This window comes from Lepidochelys kempii, chromosome 7, assembly GCF_965140285.1.
Source record: "Lepidochelys kempii isolate rLepKem1 chromosome 7, rLepKem1.hap1, whole genome shotgun sequence".
Classification (NCBI taxonomy): Eukaryota; Metazoa; Chordata; order Testudines; family Cheloniidae; genus Lepidochelys; species Lepidochelys kempii.
This window is the reverse complement of record NC_136386.1, coordinates 50058456-50076883: the sequence shown is the minus strand read 5'-3', so window position 1 is coordinate 50076883 and position 18428 is coordinate 50058456. Positions and strand designations below refer to the sequence as shown.

The following is an 18428-nucleotide window of genomic DNA, read 5'->3' as shown; positions in this document are numbered from 1 at the left end:
CCTGATGGAGGATTTCCTCACCCCTGAAGCACCGGTGGACCTGACTATCCGAGCTGCTCCACCAGAACCAGAGCTAGTGGCCATTGATGGACCTATCTTCCATGTCTATCTAGCTCCCTTTTGAACCCCATTATAGTATTGGCCTTCACAACACCCTCTGGCAAGGAGTTCCAGAGGTTGAGAGTGCGTTGTGTGAAAAAATATTTCTTGTGTTTGTTTTAAACCTGCTACCTATTAATTTCATTTGGTGGCCCCTTGTTCTTGTATTGTGAGAAGGAGAAAATAACACTTCACTTTCTCCATACCAGTCAGAATTTTATAGACATCTATCATATCCCCCCTTAGTCATCTTTTTTTCCAAACTGAAAAGTCCCAGTCTTATTAATCTGTCTTCATATGGAAGCTGTTCCATACCCTTAATCATTTTTGTTGCCCATTTCTGAACATTTTCTAATTTCAATATATCTTTTTTGAGATGGTGTGACCACATCTGCATGCAGTATTCAAGATGTGGGTGTACCATGGATTTATATAGAGATAATATATTTTCTGTCTTATTCAGGGCTGGCCTTAGTGAAAATGGTGCCCTGGGCAGACTTGTATTTTGGTACCTCCCTCCCCCTCGCACCATCACCCCTGGCTCCTAGGGGCTCCCTGGGCTCCCCTCCCCCATCACCTCCCAGCCATTACCTATACTTCATCTGGACTGTCCACAGGAAAGTCCATTCAATGTAGATGGGCATCTCCCATGGTCCATTCTGAGTTGTGTGCCTTGATGAGCCACTTACTTTGATGAGTCCCTTCAAGATGTGCTGGCTAACGACCTTGTGAGCATTACTCCAGGAGCAAAAATTTGAAATACAGGTATAGCGCCAATACTCATAACTTCAAATACAAAAATTATACGTGCATACAAATAGCATAAACATATTCAACAAATCATAACCTTTTCATAGATATCTTATGCCAAGGTTCCTTCCCCATTCTGAACTCTAGGGTACAGATGTGGAGACCTGCATGAAAACCTCCTAAACTTATTTTTAGCAGTTTAGGTTAAAACTTCCCCAAGGTACAAACTATTTTCCTTTTTCCCTTGGACTTTATTGCTGCCATCACCAAGCATTAACAGATATATAACCGGGAAAGAGCCCTCTTGGAATAGTCTTTCCCCCACAAAATCCTCCCCAAACCCTACACCCCCTTGTTGGTGACACTGGGCACTACACTAGGTAACTCGGGAGGGTGGAAGACCACAAGTGTCGAGGAAGCCCTCCTGCTCTAGGCTCGGATAAACCAAGGCCCCTTTGCTCCTTGAACCCTCTGTGATCATGCATAACTCTGAGGAAGCTAGCACACAAACAGACAGATTTGCATACGGCTCGCCAGCCAAGGCCAGCTTCGGCCTGGGAAACAGATAGATAAGGCAGAAGTGTTTAGCAAAAACCAGTAACAATTAGGACCAAATAAGGCAAGGCTCGGGCAATGCTACTGAGGAAAAACACAACTGGCTGCTTTAGCTGATTGGCTACGGTATTGTACGGGGCAACAGGTAATTGGTTGCATAAGCTTGTGTAGTGAAGTAGGCAAAGACATTTTATACTGGAATCTGTTGCACTGCCGCAGGATTTGAGACAGCTCAGTCTCCCTGCGCCCTATTTGGCGCTCCAAATAAATCTCTCTGCTTCTCCACCCCGTTGTGGTCATTGGCGCGACGCACACTGGGCAATGAACCCAGCTGTTGCTTGCCTCGGGCACTCTGTGCCGGCAACAGTTCTTGGCGTCCCTGGGTGGGCATCGAGGCTGCTATTTAGCCTTGCCTGGACCCCTCCTGGCGGTCGACAGATTGCGGCGACAACCGACACCTAGCGCACACCGGTTGAGTTCACTGGGAGGACTTGGAGGAGACGTGATTTGCTCGACCCCGGAGGGCACAACGGTGCAACGCACCCCTATAGTGGAGAAGCAACTGCAGGCGATGGTGAGGAACCGGTCCTGTGGAAAAGGTAGGAACAGTCCAGTGGGCTGGACTTTCTCTGTTAAGACCTGGGGACGCCCAGAGTCGTCCGGGAATATGGGACAGGGACAGAGTACTACAGGCAGGCCACAGTGCACGCCCCTAAAATGCATTCTAGCAAACTGGAAAGCGTTTGGATCAGATCCAATGACAAAAAGCAAATTGAAAAGGTTTTGTACAGTAGACTGGCCTCAATATCGGCTAGAGGACCAGGAACGGTGGCCACCGGGAGGGTCAATCAATTATAATACGATCCTCCAATTAGTTCTGATTTGTCAGCAAATGGGTAAATGGAATGAACATCTGTATGCACAAGCGTTTATGGCTTTAAGAGATAGAACAGACATTCTACAGAGCTGTAATTTGACTCCAATAGGACCGGTAGTAGCTAATGTTAGCCCCCTGAACCCCCCAAATGTTGTAACGGCAGATTCGGTGTCCCCTTCGGCCCCCACAACCCACCTTATAAGGGTAGGACGCCTCGGGTTACAGAGATTGCCCCCTCAGTGGGACTCTATCCTTTGCTTACTGGGACTGTTGTGGCTCGCCCAGGGGCGGACGGATGCCAGGCCACCACCATGCAAATTTACACCCATGTGCCATTCAATCCAATAGACCTAGCAGCTTTTAAAACACAGGCTGGGGAATTCTCCACAAACCCAAGCTGGTTTATTTCAGTCTTTGAGGGGTGCCTCAGTAGTCACAAGCCGGACTGGGACGACTGTAATATCCTCCTGAGAACTCTGTTGTCTGAGGTGGAGTGGAATCAGGTTACAGCTAAGGCAAGGGGAGCGTCAGCTTTCAAGCGAAAGAAAGGAAGCTATCTGTCAAGTCCCTACCCCAAGCACTCGCAAATGGCTCAGAGCTTTTCTAAGTGTGGCAGGCTTTTGCAGGATCTGGATCCCAGAGTTTGGACTATGGGCTAAACCGTTATATGACTGTGTCAAGGGAACGGACCACAACCCCTTTCACTGGTCCCCAGAAGCCAACAAGGCATTTCAAATCCTAAAAAGGAAGCTGATGGAAGCTCCAGCTGATGGAAGCCATTTCAATTGTATATACATGAACGAAAAGGGGTGGCTCTGGGAGTGCTAACCCAGTTGTTGGGGACCTGGAAACGTCCCGTGGCTTATTTTTCTAAGCAACTGGATTAGGTTGCAAAGGGTTGGCCAGCATGTTTACGGGCGGTCGCAGCTACTGCCCTAGTACTTGAGGAAGCTGAGAAGCTAACTTCGGGAACGGTTATGCAAATCTATACTCCCTATATGGTCCAAGCCCTGCGAGACACAAAGGGTGGGCTCTGGCTCACCCAGGCTCGGATTGCTCGGTATCAGGCTAAGCTGTTAGAGAACCCCGAGGTCACCCTGGCGTCTTGCCCCTCCCTTAACCCAGCCACCCTCTTGCCAGAAACAGAGGAACAGGAACATGACTGTTTAGAGATCATAGATGCCCAGTACGCCAGAAACCAGGATTTAAAGGATCAGCCACTCCCAAATGCAGATTATGAGTGGTACACTGATGGTAGCAGCATTGTCATGGAGGGGCAAAGGAGGGTGGGTTATGCTGTCGTGACCCTCCATGATACCATAGAGGCCTAGAGGTTGCCCACCGGGACCTCTGCCCAGCTGGCTGAGCTAGTAGCCCTGACCCGTGCGCTCAAACTGGGAATCACTTATTGTCCAGGGAAATATGAGAAGACTCAGTTGCAAGCTTGTTGAGTATTCTCAAAGGAGGGAGTTGTTGGTGACACTAGGCACTACACTAGGTAACTCGGGAGGGTGGAAGACCACGAGTGTCGAGGAAGCCCTCCTACTTTAGGCCCGGATAAACCAAGGCCCCTTTGCTCCTTGAACCCTCTGTGATCATGCATAACTCTGAGGAAGCTAGCACACAAACAGACAGGTTTGCACACGGCTCGCCAGCCAAGGCCACCTTCGGCCTGAGAAACAGATAGATAAGGCAGAAATGTTTAGCAAAAACCAGTAACAAATAGGACCAAATAAGGCAAGGCTTGAGCAATGCTACTGAGGAAAAACACAACTGGCTGCTTTAGCTGATTGGCTACGGTATTGTATGGGGCAACAGGTAATTGGTTGCATAAGCTTGTGTAGTGAAGTAGGCAAAGGTATAAAATGTATACTGGAATCTGTTGCACTGCCGCAGGATTTGAGACAGCTCAGTCTCCCTGCGCCCTATTTGGCGCTCCAAATAAATCTCTCTGCTTCTCCACCCCGTTGTGGTCATTGGCGTGACACACACCGGGCAACGAACCCAGCTGTTGCTTGCCTCAGGCACTCTGTGCTGGCTACACCCTTTTCTGGGGAAGGTTTGATAAAAATCCTCACCAATTTGCATAGGTGAACACAGAACCAAACCCTTGGATCTTAAGAACAATGAAAAAGGAATCAGGTTCTTAAAAGAAGAATTTTAATAGAAGAAAAAGTAAAAGAATCAGCTCTGTAAAATCAGGATGGTAAATACCTTACAGGGTAATTAGATTCAAAACACAGAGAATCCCTCTAGGCAAAACCTTAAGTTACAAAAAGACACAAAAACAGGAATATCAAATCCATTCAGCACAGCTTATTTTCTCAGCCATTTAAACAAACAGAATCTAATGCATATCTACCTAGATTACTTACTAAGTTCTAAGACTCCATTCCTGTTCTGTCCCCAGCAAAAGCATCACACAGACAGAGAGAGCCTTTGTTTCTCCCCCCCTCCAGCTTTGAAAGTATCTTGTCTCATTGGTCATTTTGGTCAGGTGCCAGCGAGGTTATCCTAGCTTCTTAACCCTTTACAGGTGAAAGGGTTTTTCCTCTGGCCAGGAGGGCTTTTAAAGGTGTTTACCCTTCCCTTTATATTTATGATATCTTACAGGCCACATTTTGTATAAAATTTATTGCAAACATATAATAGTAGTTGCAACAATGATCTACATGGTCATGTTTTAATCAGATAACATCACAATGAGTAACTGCTACAACTAGTGACCAGTTGACCCAAGAGACCAGTAACACTAAATACATTCTTTATAAGTTTATAAGTGGAAACCAGATGTGGCATTTTCCCGACACACCTACCACATTGTGAAAAATTGGGATGCCTGGATATCAGGAGCAAGCGTTAAGTCTCTGGAAGATCTGTCTCTCCTCATGCAAGTGGAGCAATTCTTAGAGGGTGTTCCTGAGGAAATGGAAAGGTACATACTAGATGGGAAGCCCAAAACTACAACCGAGGCAGAGGAAATCGGAGCCAAATGGGTGGAGGTGGCGGAGAAGAAAGCTAGTTAGCAGTTCGTGCGGATACCAGAAGGGGCAACCTGAGATGACACCCTACCATTGGAGTCAGCCCAAGGCCCCACCTCACAAGTAGGAACCCTCCACACAGCCAAGGAGACCCCAGATGCCCTCTCGACCCACCACCCAACTCTCCAATCACCCACCTCACCCCAGCCCACAGTCAGTTGGGCGATGGTTTAAATGTAATGAGCTGGAGCATGTGAAGGCCAACTGCCCCAAGAGCACCAACCAACTGCAGTTTATCACCCCGGGGTCCCAAAGAGAGCCTTCAGGCCCAGATGCCTCGCAAATACCCCCAGAGCAAAGGGAAACTGTGAGTGTGGGTGGGAGGAAGATAACTGCGTGGAGAGACATTGGAGCACAGGTGTCTGATTCCTGGTGGACCCCAAATTTATCAACCCAGAGGCCCAAGTGATGGTGCAACCTTTTAAGGTCAACTCTTTTAACTTGCCTACAGCCAAGTTGCCTGTCCAGTACAAGGACTGCTCAGGAATATGGACTTTTGAAGTCTATGACGATTATCCCATTCCCAGGTTGCTGGGAGAAGACTTAGCCAACCATGTGAGGCTAACAAAAAGGGTGGGGATGGTCACCCACAGCCAGGCTAAATAGGCCTCCACACCTAACTCTATTCCTGAGCCTCCTACAGGGACCCAGCCAGAGGTGGTGGAACCAGACCCCAGACCAAAGTCTATGGCAGCAGTTGTAGATCCAGTTCCTGGGACCCAGCCCAAGGATCGGAACTGGTGGAGCTGTCAGAGCCTATGCTTGCAACCCCACCAGAGTCAGGGTAGTCAGCACCAAAGGGCGCCACAGCGCCTGCAACAGCAGCTAAACCAGCACAAGAAGCTCAACTGGAGCTTCAAATATAACCTAGTGCATCAGCAGAAAGCAGTTCACAATTGTCGGAGACACCCCCCATCACCTTTATCGCTTCCAGTGGGACATAGCCCAAGTCCACAACCCAGTGAGGAACTAATGTCTCCAGCATCAAGGGAGCAGTTTCAGACAGAGCAGGAAGCAGATGAAAGCCTCCAGAGAGCTTGGACGGCGGCACGGAGCAACCCACCACCTTTCAGCTCTTCTAATAGGTCCAGGTTTGTTGTAAAAGGAGGACTCTTAGCCCTGGTCTACAATAGGAGTTGAGGTCGAATTTAATCCTGCACCCATCCACACGACAAAGCCCTTTTTTCGACTTAAAGGGATCTTAAAATCAATTTCTTTACTCCACCCTCAACAAGGGGATTAGCGCTGAAATCGGCCTTGCCGGGTTGAATTTGGGGTATTGTGGATGCAATTAGATGGCATTGGCCTCTGGGAGCCATCCCAGAGTGCTCCCTTGTGACCGCTCTGGACAGCGCTCTCAACTCAGATGCACTGGCCAGGTAGACAGGAAAAGGCCCGTGAACTTTTGAATTTCAATTTCCTGTTTGGCCAGCGTGGCAAGCTGCAGGTGAGTGCAGAGCTCATCAGCAGAGGTGACCATGATGGAGTCCCAGAATCGCAAAAGAGCTCCAGCATGGACTGAACGGGAGGTACAGGATCTGATCGCTGTATGGGGAGAGGAATCTGTGCTATCAGAACTCCGTTCCAGTTTTTAAAATGCCAAAACATTTGTCAAAATCTCCCAGGGCATGAAGGACAGAGGCCATAACAGAGACCTGAAGCAGTGCTGCGTGAAACTTAAGGAGCTGAGGCAAGCCTACCAGAAAACCAGAGAGGCAAATGGCCGCTCCGGGTCAGAGCCCCAAACATGCCGCTTCTATGATGAGCTGCATGCCATTTTAGGGGGTTCAGCCACCACTACCCCAACCGTGTTGTTTGACTCCTTCAAACACGGAAGCAGGTTTTGGGGACGAGGAAGATGATGATGAGGAGGAGGTTGTAGACAGCTCACAGCAAGCAAGCGGAGAAACCAGTTTTCTGGACAGCCAGGACCTGTTTCTCACCCTGGACCTGGAGCCAGTACTCCCAAAACCCACCCAAGGCTGACTCCCGGACCCGCCAGGTGGAGAAGGGACCTCTGGTGAATGTACCTTTTTAAATAGTCTACATGGTTTCAAAGCAAGCCTGTTTAATGATTAATTTGCCCTGGCACTTGCAGCCAGTACAGCTACTTGAAAAGTCTGTTAACGTGTCTGGGGATGAAACGGAAATCCTCCAGGGACATCTCCATAAAGCTCTCCTGGATGTCCTCCTAAAGCCTTTGCAAAAGGTTTCTGGGGAGGGTAGCCTTATTCCGTCCACCATGGTAGGACACTTTACCACTCCAGGCCAGTAGCACGTACTCGGGAATCATTGTAGAACAAAGCATTGCAGTGTATGTTTGCTGGCATTCAAACAACATCCATTCTTTATCTCTCTGTGTTATCCTCGGGGGAGTGATATCATTCATGGTCACCTGGTTGAAATAGGGTGCTTTTCTTAAGGGGACATTCAGAGGTGCCCATTCCTGCTGGGCTGTTTGCATGTGGCTGAACAGAAATGTTCCCCGCTGTTAGCCACGGGGAGGGGTGAGGGGCTAGCCACGTGGTAGGGAGAGGCAAAATGCGACCTTTGTAATGAAAGCACGTGCTATGTATGCAATGTTAACAGCAAGGTTTACCGTGAAAGAGTATACCCATTGTTCTATAAAATGTGTCTTTTTAAATACCACTGTCCCTTTTTTTCCCTCTCCACCAGCTGTATGTGTTTCAAGGATCACAGGATCTTCTCCTTCCCAGATGCTAGTGAAGATTAGAAGGTGAAAAAAATGCACTCACGATGAAATATTCTCTTGAGCTCATGCTGTCCTCCCACACTGACAGAGCACAGATGAATGTGTGGAGGCAGACAATGTCAGAAAATGACCGGGAGAGGTGCTGGGGGCTGAAGAGAGTAAGTGGGCCAAAGAGAGGACTGAAGCTGAAAGGTGGCGGCAGCATAATGAGAGGAGGCAGGATTCAATGCTGAAGCTGCTGGAGGATCAAACTAATATGCTCCAGCATATGGTTGAACTGCAGGAAAGGCAGCAGGAGCACAGACGGCCGCTACAGCGGTCTCAAGTTGCAGTGGGGGAAGTTTAGGTTGGATATTAGGAAAAACTTTTTCACTAGGAGGGTGATGAAACACTGGAATGCGTTACCTAGGAAGGTGGTAGAATCTCCTTCCTTAGAAGTTTTTAAGGTCAGGCTTGATAAAGCCCTGGCTGGGATGATTTAATTGGGGATTGGTCCTGCTTTGAGCAGGGGGTTGGACTAGATGACCTCCTGAGGTCCCTTCCAACCCTGATATTCTATGATACAGCCCCTGTGTAAGCAACCGCCCTCCTCCCCAAGTTCCACAGCGTCCTCACCCAGATGCCCAAGAACACGGTGGGGGGGCCTCCAGCCACTCCACCCCAGAGGATTGCTCAAGCAACAGAAGGCTGGCATTCAATAAGTTTTAAACTTTTAAAGTGCTGTGTGTCCTTGTCCTTCCCTCCTCCACCACCCCTCCTGGGCTACCTTGGCAGTTATCCCCCTATTTGAGTGATGAGTTAATAAAGAATGCATGAATGTGAAGCAACAATGACTTTATTGCCTCTGCAAGCGGTGATTGAAGGGAGGAGGGGAGGGTGCTTAGCTTACAGGGAAGTAGAGTGAACCAAGGGACGGGGGGTTTCCATCAAGGAGACACAAAGAGAACTTTCACACCGTAGCCTGGCCAGTCATGAAACTGGTTTTCAAAGCTTCTCTGATGCGCACTGCGCCCTCCTGTGCTCTTCTAACTGCCCTGGTGTCTGGCTGCACGTAAGCAGCGGCCAGGCGATTTGCCTCAACCTCCCACCCCGCCATAAACGTCTCCCCCTTACTCACAGATATTGTGGAGCGCACAGCAAGCAGTAATAACAGTAGGAATACTGGTTTTGCTGAGGTCTAACCAAGTCAATAAACTGCATCAACACGCTTTTAAACATCCAAATGCACATTCTACCACCATTCTGCACTTGCTCAGCCTGTAGTTGAACAGCTCCTGACTACTGTCCAGGCTGCCTGTGTACGGCTTCATGAGCCATGGCATTAAGGGGTAGGCTGGGTCCCCAAGGATAACTATAGGCATTTCAACATCCCCAATGGTTATTTTCTATACTGGGAATAAAGTCCCTTCCTGCAGCTTTTGAAACAGACCAGAGTTCCTGAAGATGCGAGCGTCATGTACCTTTCCCGGCCATCCCACGTTGATGTTGGTGAAACGTCCCTTGTGATCCACCAGAGCTTGCAGCACTATTGAAAAGTACCCCTTGTGGTTTATGTACTCGCTGGCTTGGTGCTCCGGTGCCAAGATAGTGATATGGGTTCCGTCTATGGCCCCACCACAGTTAGGGAATCCCATTGCAGCAAAGCCATCCACTATGACCTGCGCACTTCCCAGGGTCACTACCCTTGATATCAGCAGATCTTTGTTTGCATTGGCTACTTGTATCACAGCAGCCCCCACAGTAGCTTTGCCCACTCCAAATTGATTCCCGACTGACCGGTAGAGGTCTCGCGTTGCAAGCTTCCACAGGGCTATTGCCACTCGCTTCTCAACTGTGAGGGCTGCTCTCATTTTAGTATTCTTGCACCTCAGGGCAGGTGAAAGCAAGTCACAAAGTTCCATGAAAGTGCCCTTATGCATGCGAAAGTTTTGCAGCCACTGGGAATCGTCCCAGACCTGCAACACTATGCTTCCTTGAATTAACCCCAACAAACATTGCATTGCCCACACTTCAGACTTCTGTTCTGCATTCTGTCTGCGTAACAACAACCAGGGGAGGGTTGAAGAAAAAGCACTTAACACCCTGTGCACAAATGGTCTGCTCCTACACCCAAGGAGGCCAGTGGGAGCAGGCTTAGAACAACCTGATTCTTGTGCTTAATACTCCTTGGAAGAGAGCCCATCTCTTTTGTTCTGTGTTTGGACAGTGCCTAGCACAGTGGGGTCCTGCTCTGTAAGTGGGGCTCCTTGCACTCCTGCAGTCCAAATCAATGATTAATAATGACACCTTTAGACAAAAATCTGTGCACCTTTTACCCCCTTCCTTCTGCAACCCACGGGTCAGTGTCTGCTCCGTGTGCTCCTGCAATTGGCCAAAGGAAGATGTCATAGCATAAATACAATGAAAAGCCAAAAGAAGCAGGCTTTTCCTGAGACCGTTTCCCTAGTGAAAGAGCAGGGGCCGTTACTATTTGGGTGAAATTATAGAGACAAGCTCAGGCCCAGTTTTGACTTCCAATAAAATTCTGTTCACTTTAATTCCAGATTAGGTTGTTTTTCTCAGGGTATGTCTATACTACGAAATTAGGTTGGTTTTATAGAAGTCAATTTTTGGAAATCGATTTTATACAGTCAGTTGTGTATGTCCCCACAAAGCACATTACATCAGCGGAGTGTGTCCTCAATACTGTGGCTAGCATTGACTTATGGAGCGGTGCACCGTGGGTAGCCATCCCACAGTTCCCGCTGCCCATTGGAATTCTGGTTGAAGTTCCCAATGCTTGATGGGGCAAAAACATTTTTGAGGGTGGTTTGGGGTACATGTCAGTCGCCCCTTCTCTCCCTTCTTGAAAACAATGGCAGACAACCGTTTCACTCCTTTCTTCCTGGGTTACCCGTGCAGACGCCATACCACAGCAAGCATGGAGCCCGCTCTACTCACTGCTGCAGTTGTGAGCATTGTAAATACCTTGCACATTATCCTGGAGTATGTGCAGAACCAAGCTAAGAGATGCCAGCACAAAGAGGATTGTGATGAGGACATGGACACAGACGTTCCTGAAAGCATAGGCTGTGGCAATTGGGACATCATGGCAGCAGTGGGGCTGGTTGATAGAGTGGAACGCTGATTCTGGGCCCAGCAAACAAGTACAGACTAGGGGGACCGCATAATGTTGCGGGTATGGGATGATTGCTTGCTATGGGAAAAGGATGGCACTGCAGTTTGAAACCATTCCCACATGTTATGAAGGCGTAAGAAACCAGCCCCACATACCAAAAGACTTACCATGGCTGCCGGGAAACCGAATTCAGTTGCCCAGCCGTTTATGATGTGTCACCATACTGGCAGGTGCTCAACATAAAAGGCAAAATGCAACCTGGTACCTAAAGCACGTGTGCTGTCTTCTGTGAATTACTTCACTGTGAAAGAGAGAGTCTCCCTTTTGTTCTCAGACATACATCTTAAATTTTACTCTCCCTTTTTATCTCCGCCCCAGCTGCAAATCATAGAATATCAGGGTTGGAAGGGACTCAGGAGGTCATCTAGTCCAACTCCCTGCTCAAAGCAGGACCGATCCGCAATTAAATCATCCGAGCCAGGGCTTTGTCAAGCCTGACCTTAAAAACTTCTAAGGAAGGAGATTCCACCACCTCCCTAGGTAACGCATTCCAGTGTTTCACCACCCTCCTAGTGAAAAAGTCTTTCCTAATATCCAACCTAAATCTCGCCCACTGCAACTTGAGACCATTACTCCTTGTCCTGTCATCCGCTACCACTGAGAATAGTCTAGATCCATCCTCTTTGGAACCACCTTTCAGGTAGCTGAAAGCAGCTATCAAATCCCCCCTCATTCTTCTCTTCTGTAGACTAAACAATCCCAGTTCCCTCAGCCTCTCCTCATAAGTCATGTGTTCCAGTCCCCTAATCATTTTTGTTGCCCTCCGCTGGACTCTCTCCAATTTTTCCACATCTTTCTTGTAGTGTGCGGCCCGAAACTGGACACAGTACTCCAGATAAGGCCTCACCAATGTCGAATACAGGGGAATGATCACATCCCTCGATCTGCTGGCAATGCCCCTACTTATACATCCCAAAATGCCATTTGCCTTCTTGGCAACAAGGGCACACTGTTGACTCATATCCAGCTTCTTGTCCACTGAAACCCCTAGGTCCTTTTCTGCAGAAGTGCCGCCTAGCCATTTGGTCCCTAGTCAGTAGCAGTGCATTGGATTCTTCTGTCCTAAGTGCAGGACTCTGCACTTGTCCTTGTTGAACCTCATCAGATTTCTTTTGGCCCAATCCTCCAATTTGTCTAGGTCCCTCTGTATCCTATCCCTACCCTCCAGCGTATCTACCACTCCTCCCAATTTAGTGTCATCTGCAAACTTGCTGAGGGTGCAATCCACACCATCCTCCAGATCATTTATGAAGATATTGAACAAAACTAGCCCCAGGACTGACCCTTGGGACACTCCGCTTGATACTGACCGCCAACTAGACATGGAGCCATTTATCACTACCCGTTGAGCCCGACAATCTAGCCAACTTTCTACCCACCTTATAGTGCATTCATCCAGCCCATGCTTCTTTAACTTGCTGACAAGAATACTGTGGGAGACAGTGTCAAAAGCCTTGCTAAAGTCAAGCAACAACACGTCCACTGCTTTCCCTTCATCCACAGAACAAGTTATCTCGTCATAGAAGGCAATTAGATTAATCAGGCATGACTTGCCCTTCGTGAATCCATGCTGACTGTTCCTGATCACTTTCCTCTCGTGTAAGTGCTTCAGAATTGATTCCTTGAGGACCTGCTCCATGATTTTTCCGGGGACTGAGATGAGGCTGACTGGCCTGTAGTTCCCAGGATCCTCCTCCTTCCATTTTTTAAAGATGGGCACTACATTAGCCTTTTTCCAGTCGTCCAGGACTTCCCCGGATAGTCACGAGTTTTCAAAGATAACGGCCAATGGTTCTGCAATCACATCCGCCAACTCCTTTAGCACTCTCGGATGCAGCGCATCCGGCCCCATGGACTTGTGCACGTCCAGATTTTCTGAATAGTCCCGAACCACTTCTTTCTCCACAGAAGGCTGGTCACCTCCTCCCCATGCTGTGCTGCCCAGTGCAGTAGTCTGGGAGCTGACCTTGTTCGTGAAGACAGAGGCAAAGAAAGTATTGAGTACATTAAGCTTTTTCCACCTCCTCTGTCACTAGGTTGCCTCCCTCATTCAGTAAGGGGCCCACACTTTCCTTGACTTTCTTCTTGTTGATAACATACGTGAAGAAACCCTTCTTGTTACTCTTGACATCTCTTGCTAGCTGCAACTCCAGATGTGATTTGGCCTTCCTGATTTCACTCCTGCATGCCAGAGCAATATTTTTATACTCATCCCTGGTCATTTGTCCAATCTTCCACTTCTTGTACGCTTCTTTTTTGTGTTTAAGATCAGCAAGGATTTCACTGTTAAGCCAAGCTGGTCGCCTGCCATATTTACTATTCTTTCTACACATTGGGATGGTTTGTCCCTGTAACCTCAATAATGATTCTTTAAAATACAGCCAGCTCTCCTGGACTCCTTTCCCCCTCATGTTATTCTCCCAGAGGATCTTGCCCATCAGTTCCCTGAGGAAGTCAAAGTCTGCTTTTCTGAAGTCCAGGGTCCGTATTCTGCTGCTTTCCTTTCTTCCTTGTGTCAGGATCCTGAACTCGACCATCTCATGGTCACTGCCTCCCAGGTTCCCATCCACTTTTGCTTCCCCTACTAATTCTCCCCGGTTTGTGAGCAGCAGGTCAAGAAGAACTCTGCCCCGAGTTGGTTCCTCCAGCACTTGCACCAGGAAATTGTTCCCTACACTTTCCAAAAGCTTCCTGGATTGTCTGTGCACCGCTGTATTGCTCTCCCAGCAGATATCAGGGTGATTGAAGTCTCCCATGAGAACCAGGGCGTGCAATCTAGTAGCTTCTGCGAGTTGCCGGAAGAAAGCCTCGTCCACCTCATCCCCCTGGTCCGGTGGTCTATAGCAGACTCCCACCATGACATCACCCTTGGTGCTCACATTTCTAAACTTAATCCAGAGACTCTCAGGTTTTTCTGCAGTTTCATACCGGACCTCTGAGCAGTCATACTGCTCTCTTACACACAGTGCAACTCCCCCACCTTTTCTGCCCTGCCTGTCCTTCCTGAACAGCTTATATCCATCCATGACAGTACTCCAGTCATGTGAGTTATCCCACCAAGTCTCGGTTATTCCAATCACATCATAATTCCTTGACTTTGCCAGGACTTCCAGTTCTCCCTGCTCGTTTCCCAGGCTTTGTGCATTTGTGTATAGGCACTTGAGATAAAACGCTGATGGCTCCTCTTTCTCAGTATGAGGCAGGAGCCCTCCCATCTCACACGCTCCTGCTCCCTCCCGGTATCCCACTTCCCTCAGGGCTTTGGTCGTCTTCCCCCGGTGAACCTAGTTTAAAGCCCTCCTCATTAGGTTAGCCAGGCTGCTTGTGAAGATGTTCTTCCTTCTCTTCGTTAGGTGGAATCCGTCTCTGCCTAGCATTCCTCCTTCTTGGAACACCATCCCATGGTCAAAGTATCCAAAGCCTTCTCTCCGACACCACCTGCGTAGCCATTCGTTGACTTCCATGGGGAGAAAGGACGAGAACACCACTTGCGCCTCAAACTCCTTTATCCTTCTTTCCAGAAACATGTAGTCTGCAGTGATCCGCTCAAGGTCATTCTTGGCAGTATCATTGGTGCCCATGTGGAGAAGCAGGAAGGGGTAGCGATCCGAGGGCTTGATGAGTCTCGGCAGTCTCTCCGTCACATCGCAAATCCTAGCCCCTGGCAAGCAGCAGACTTCTTGGTTTTCCCAGTCGGGGCAGCAGATAGATGACTCAGTCCCCCTGAGCAGAGAGTCCCCGATCACCACCACCCGCCTCCTTCTCTTGGGAGCGGTGGTCATGGAACCCCCAACCCTAGGACAGTGCATCTCATGCCTTCCAACTGGCGGAGTCTCCTTCTGCTCCCTTCCCTCAGACATATCATGTGGTCCACTCTCCGCATTGGTACCTGTGGAGAGAACATGAAAACTGTTACTTACCTGTATCTGCATTGCTGGTACATGGACGTTCCCCTTTCTTCTTCTGGAGGTCACATGATGCCAAATTTCTTCACCGGCCTCCTGTCCCCGGTGTGTAGCCTGCTCTGAATCTTCAGAACCTTGTGCCCGTAGAAGCATATCCTGACGTCTGTCCAGGAAATCTTCAGTTTCTCTTATGCAACACAGGGTCGATACCTGTTGCTCTAGACCTTGAACCTTCTCTTCCAATATGGAGAACAGTTTGCACTTTTTTTTACAGACAAAGTCGCTTCTGTCCTGTGGAAGAAAGACAATCATAGCACATCCAGTGCAGGTCACAACAGCTGAACACCCCCCATCCATATCACCTTCCTTCTACGAGCTTCCTCAGGAGTTGTAGTAACTACTCAGAGAAGCCGGCAAGATGTAAGCCTCAGTGGGCTCTCCCCAAGCTAACTCCCATGCAAACTCCTTTCTATGCTCCCCCTATCATCTCCTTCCTGAGGTTATCACAGATTAGAAGGTGAAAAACATGCACTCGCGATGACATGTTTGCTGAGCTCATGCAGACCTCCCGCACTGATAGAGCGCAGCTTAATGCATGGAGGCATTCAGTGTTAGAGGCCAGGAAAGCATTAATTGAGCGCGAAGAGCAAAGGCAGGAGGCGATGCTGAGGCTAATGGGGGAAGCAAACGGACATGATGAAACATCTGGTGGAGCTGCAAGAAAGCCAACACGAGCACAGACCTTCCACAGCATCCATTGTATAACCAGCTGACCTCCTCCCCAAGTTCCATATCCTCCTCACCCAGACGCCCAAGAATGCATGGAGGGAGGCTCCGGGCACCCAGCCACTCCACTACAGAGGATGGCCAAAGCAACTGAAGGTTGCCATTCAAACAGTTTGATTTGTAGTGTGGCTACAAAAGGCAATGTAGCCTTGTCCTTCCCTCCTCCCCCACCCCACCCGGGCTACCTTGTCAGTTATCTTTTTTTTTTAAATTAATAAAAGAAATAATGCATGGTTTCAAAACAATAGTTACTTTATTTCAAAGGGGGGAGGGAGGAAGGGTGGTTTGGTTACAGGGAATTAAAGATCAACCAAGGTGGGTGGGTTTGCATCAAGGAGAAACACACACAACAGTCAAACCATAGGCTGGCCAGTCATGAAACTGGTTTTCAAAACCTCTCTGATGCGCAGCATGCCTTGCTGTGCTCTTCTAATCACGCTGGTGTCTGTTCAAAATCGGCCACCAGGTGATTTGCCTCAACCTCCCACCCCGCCATAACCGTCTCCCCCTTACTCTCACAGATATTATGGAGCACACAGCAAGCCGCAATAACAATGGGAATGTTGGTTACGCTGAGGTCTGACCTAGTCAGCAATCTTTTAAACATCCAAAGGCACATTCTACCACCATTCTGCACTTGCTCAGCCTATAGTTGAACTGCTTCTTACTACTTACTGTCCAGCCTGCCGGTGTACAGCTTCATGAGCCATGGGAGCAAGGGGTAGGCTGGGTCCCCAAGGATAAATATTGGCATTTCAACTTCCTCAATGGTAATTTTCTGGTCTGGGAAGTAAGTCCGAGAAGTTGCAAGAAGGAACAGTCCGGAGTTCCTAAATATGCAAGCATCATGTACCTTTCCCGGCAATCCCACATTGATGTCGGTGAAACGTCCCTTGTGATCCACCAGTGTTTGCAGCACCATTGAGAAGTACCCCTTGCCGTTTATGTACTGGTTGGCAAGGTGGTCTGGTGCCAAGATGGGGATATGCATGCCATCTATCGCCCCACGACAGTTAGGGAACCCCATTGCAGCAAAGCCATCCTGTATGACCTGCACATTTCCCAGAGTCACTACCCTTGATAGCAGAACGTCAGTGACTGCATTGGCTACTTGGATCACAGCAGTCCCCACAGTAGTCTTGCCCACTCCAAATTGATTCCCGACTGACCGGTATCAGTCAGGCATTGCAAGTTTCCACAGGGCTATTGCCACTCGCTTCTCAACTGTCGGAGCAGCTCTCATCTCAGTATTTCTGTGCTTCAGCATGGGGGAAAGTAACTCACAGAGTTCCAGGAAAGTGGCCATACGCATGCAAAAGTTTCGCAGCCACTGTGAATCATCCCATACCTGCAACTCTATGCGGACCCACCAGTCTGTGCTTGTTTGCCTGGCCCAGACTTAGCATTCCACTGTCTCAACCAACCCCACTGCCGCCATGATGTCCCAATTGTCACAGCCCACGCTTTCAGAAATGTCTGTGTCCATGTTCTCATCAAAATCCTCCTCGTGCTGGTGTCTCTTAGCCCGGTTCTGCATATACTCCAGGATAATGTGCGAGGTGTTTACAATGCTCACAACAGTAGCGGTGATGGCGATCTGTGCGGGCTCCATGCTTGCCGTGGTATGGCGTCTGCAGGACAGCAGAGTTGAAGCGGAAGCTGTGGACGACGACTGTTAGGAGCACCCAGGAGGACCAGAACAGATCCCCTGGGCTGCAGGAGAGCAGAGTTGCAGCGGAAGCGATGGACGACGACAGTTAGCAGACCTACTGCACTGTTGGCTGACAGCAGCACCCAGGACACAACAGCAGCGAGGGTGAGCTGAGTGGACTCAATGCTTGCCGTGCTAGGACGTCTGCACGGAAAAAAGGTGCAAAACGATTGTCTGAGTTGCCTTCACGGAGGGAGGGGCGACTGACATCATGTACCCCAAACCACCCGCAACAATGTTTTTGCCCCATCAGGCATTGGGAACGTAACCCAGAATTCCAATGGGCGATGGAGACTGCAGGAACTGTTGAGTAGCTACCCACAGTGCACCGCTTTGTAAGTCTATGCTAGCTATGGTAGTGAGGACGCACTCCACCAACTTAATGCGCTTAGTGTGGACATACGCAATTGACTGAAAATTGACTTCTATAAAATTGACCTTATTTTGTAGTGTAGACATACCCTTTTGCCTTTTCGTATTTCTTATACTCCCCCCCCCTCGCCCTTTGTGACTGGTTCCTTGACCTTATTTCAGGAGAGGAGTTTGAGGCAGGACTGTCCTTCAAGTGTACATTGTATATTAAACTCCCACTCTGCCCAGCAACACTTTTGCTCTCTTATCTCTCCCCCCTTCCTCTGCTTGTGGGCAGCTGTAACACAGTGTCTCTCTTCACACATATTAGTAAGAACATAAAAATATCAAAAAGGCAAATGGGCAAACAAGATGGGCACTGCTACAGACTAGGGACCGAGTGGCTAGGCAGCAATTCTGTGGAAAAGGACCTAAGGGTTACAGTGGACTAGAAGCTGGATA

The 18428-nt window shown here is 48.8% G+C and overlaps 1 protein-coding gene across 10 annotated transcripts in view; it reads right to left on the bottom strand.

Annotated features, from left to right (window-relative positions):
* Positions 1 to 4471: 4471 nt before the first annotated feature.
* TRAIP (TRAF interacting protein) overlaps positions 4472 to 18428 on the bottom strand; it is a 61805-nt gene continuing 47848 nt past the window's right edge. For 3 of the 10 annotated variants that reach the window (XM_073352629.2, XM_078853749.1, XM_073352631.1), the window contains one exon: positions 4472 to 5200. In XM_073352629.2, the coding sequence (XP_073208730.1) occupies positions 5168 to 5200 (33 nt within the window). In that variant the 3' untranslated portion in view covers positions 4472 to 5167. Of the gene's footprint in view, positions 5201 to 11622; positions 15410 to 16138; positions 17760 to 18428 lie in introns of those variants that run through there. The other 7 variants (XM_078853745.1, XM_078853746.1, XM_073352628.1 and 4 more) reach the window with 6 other exon arrangements.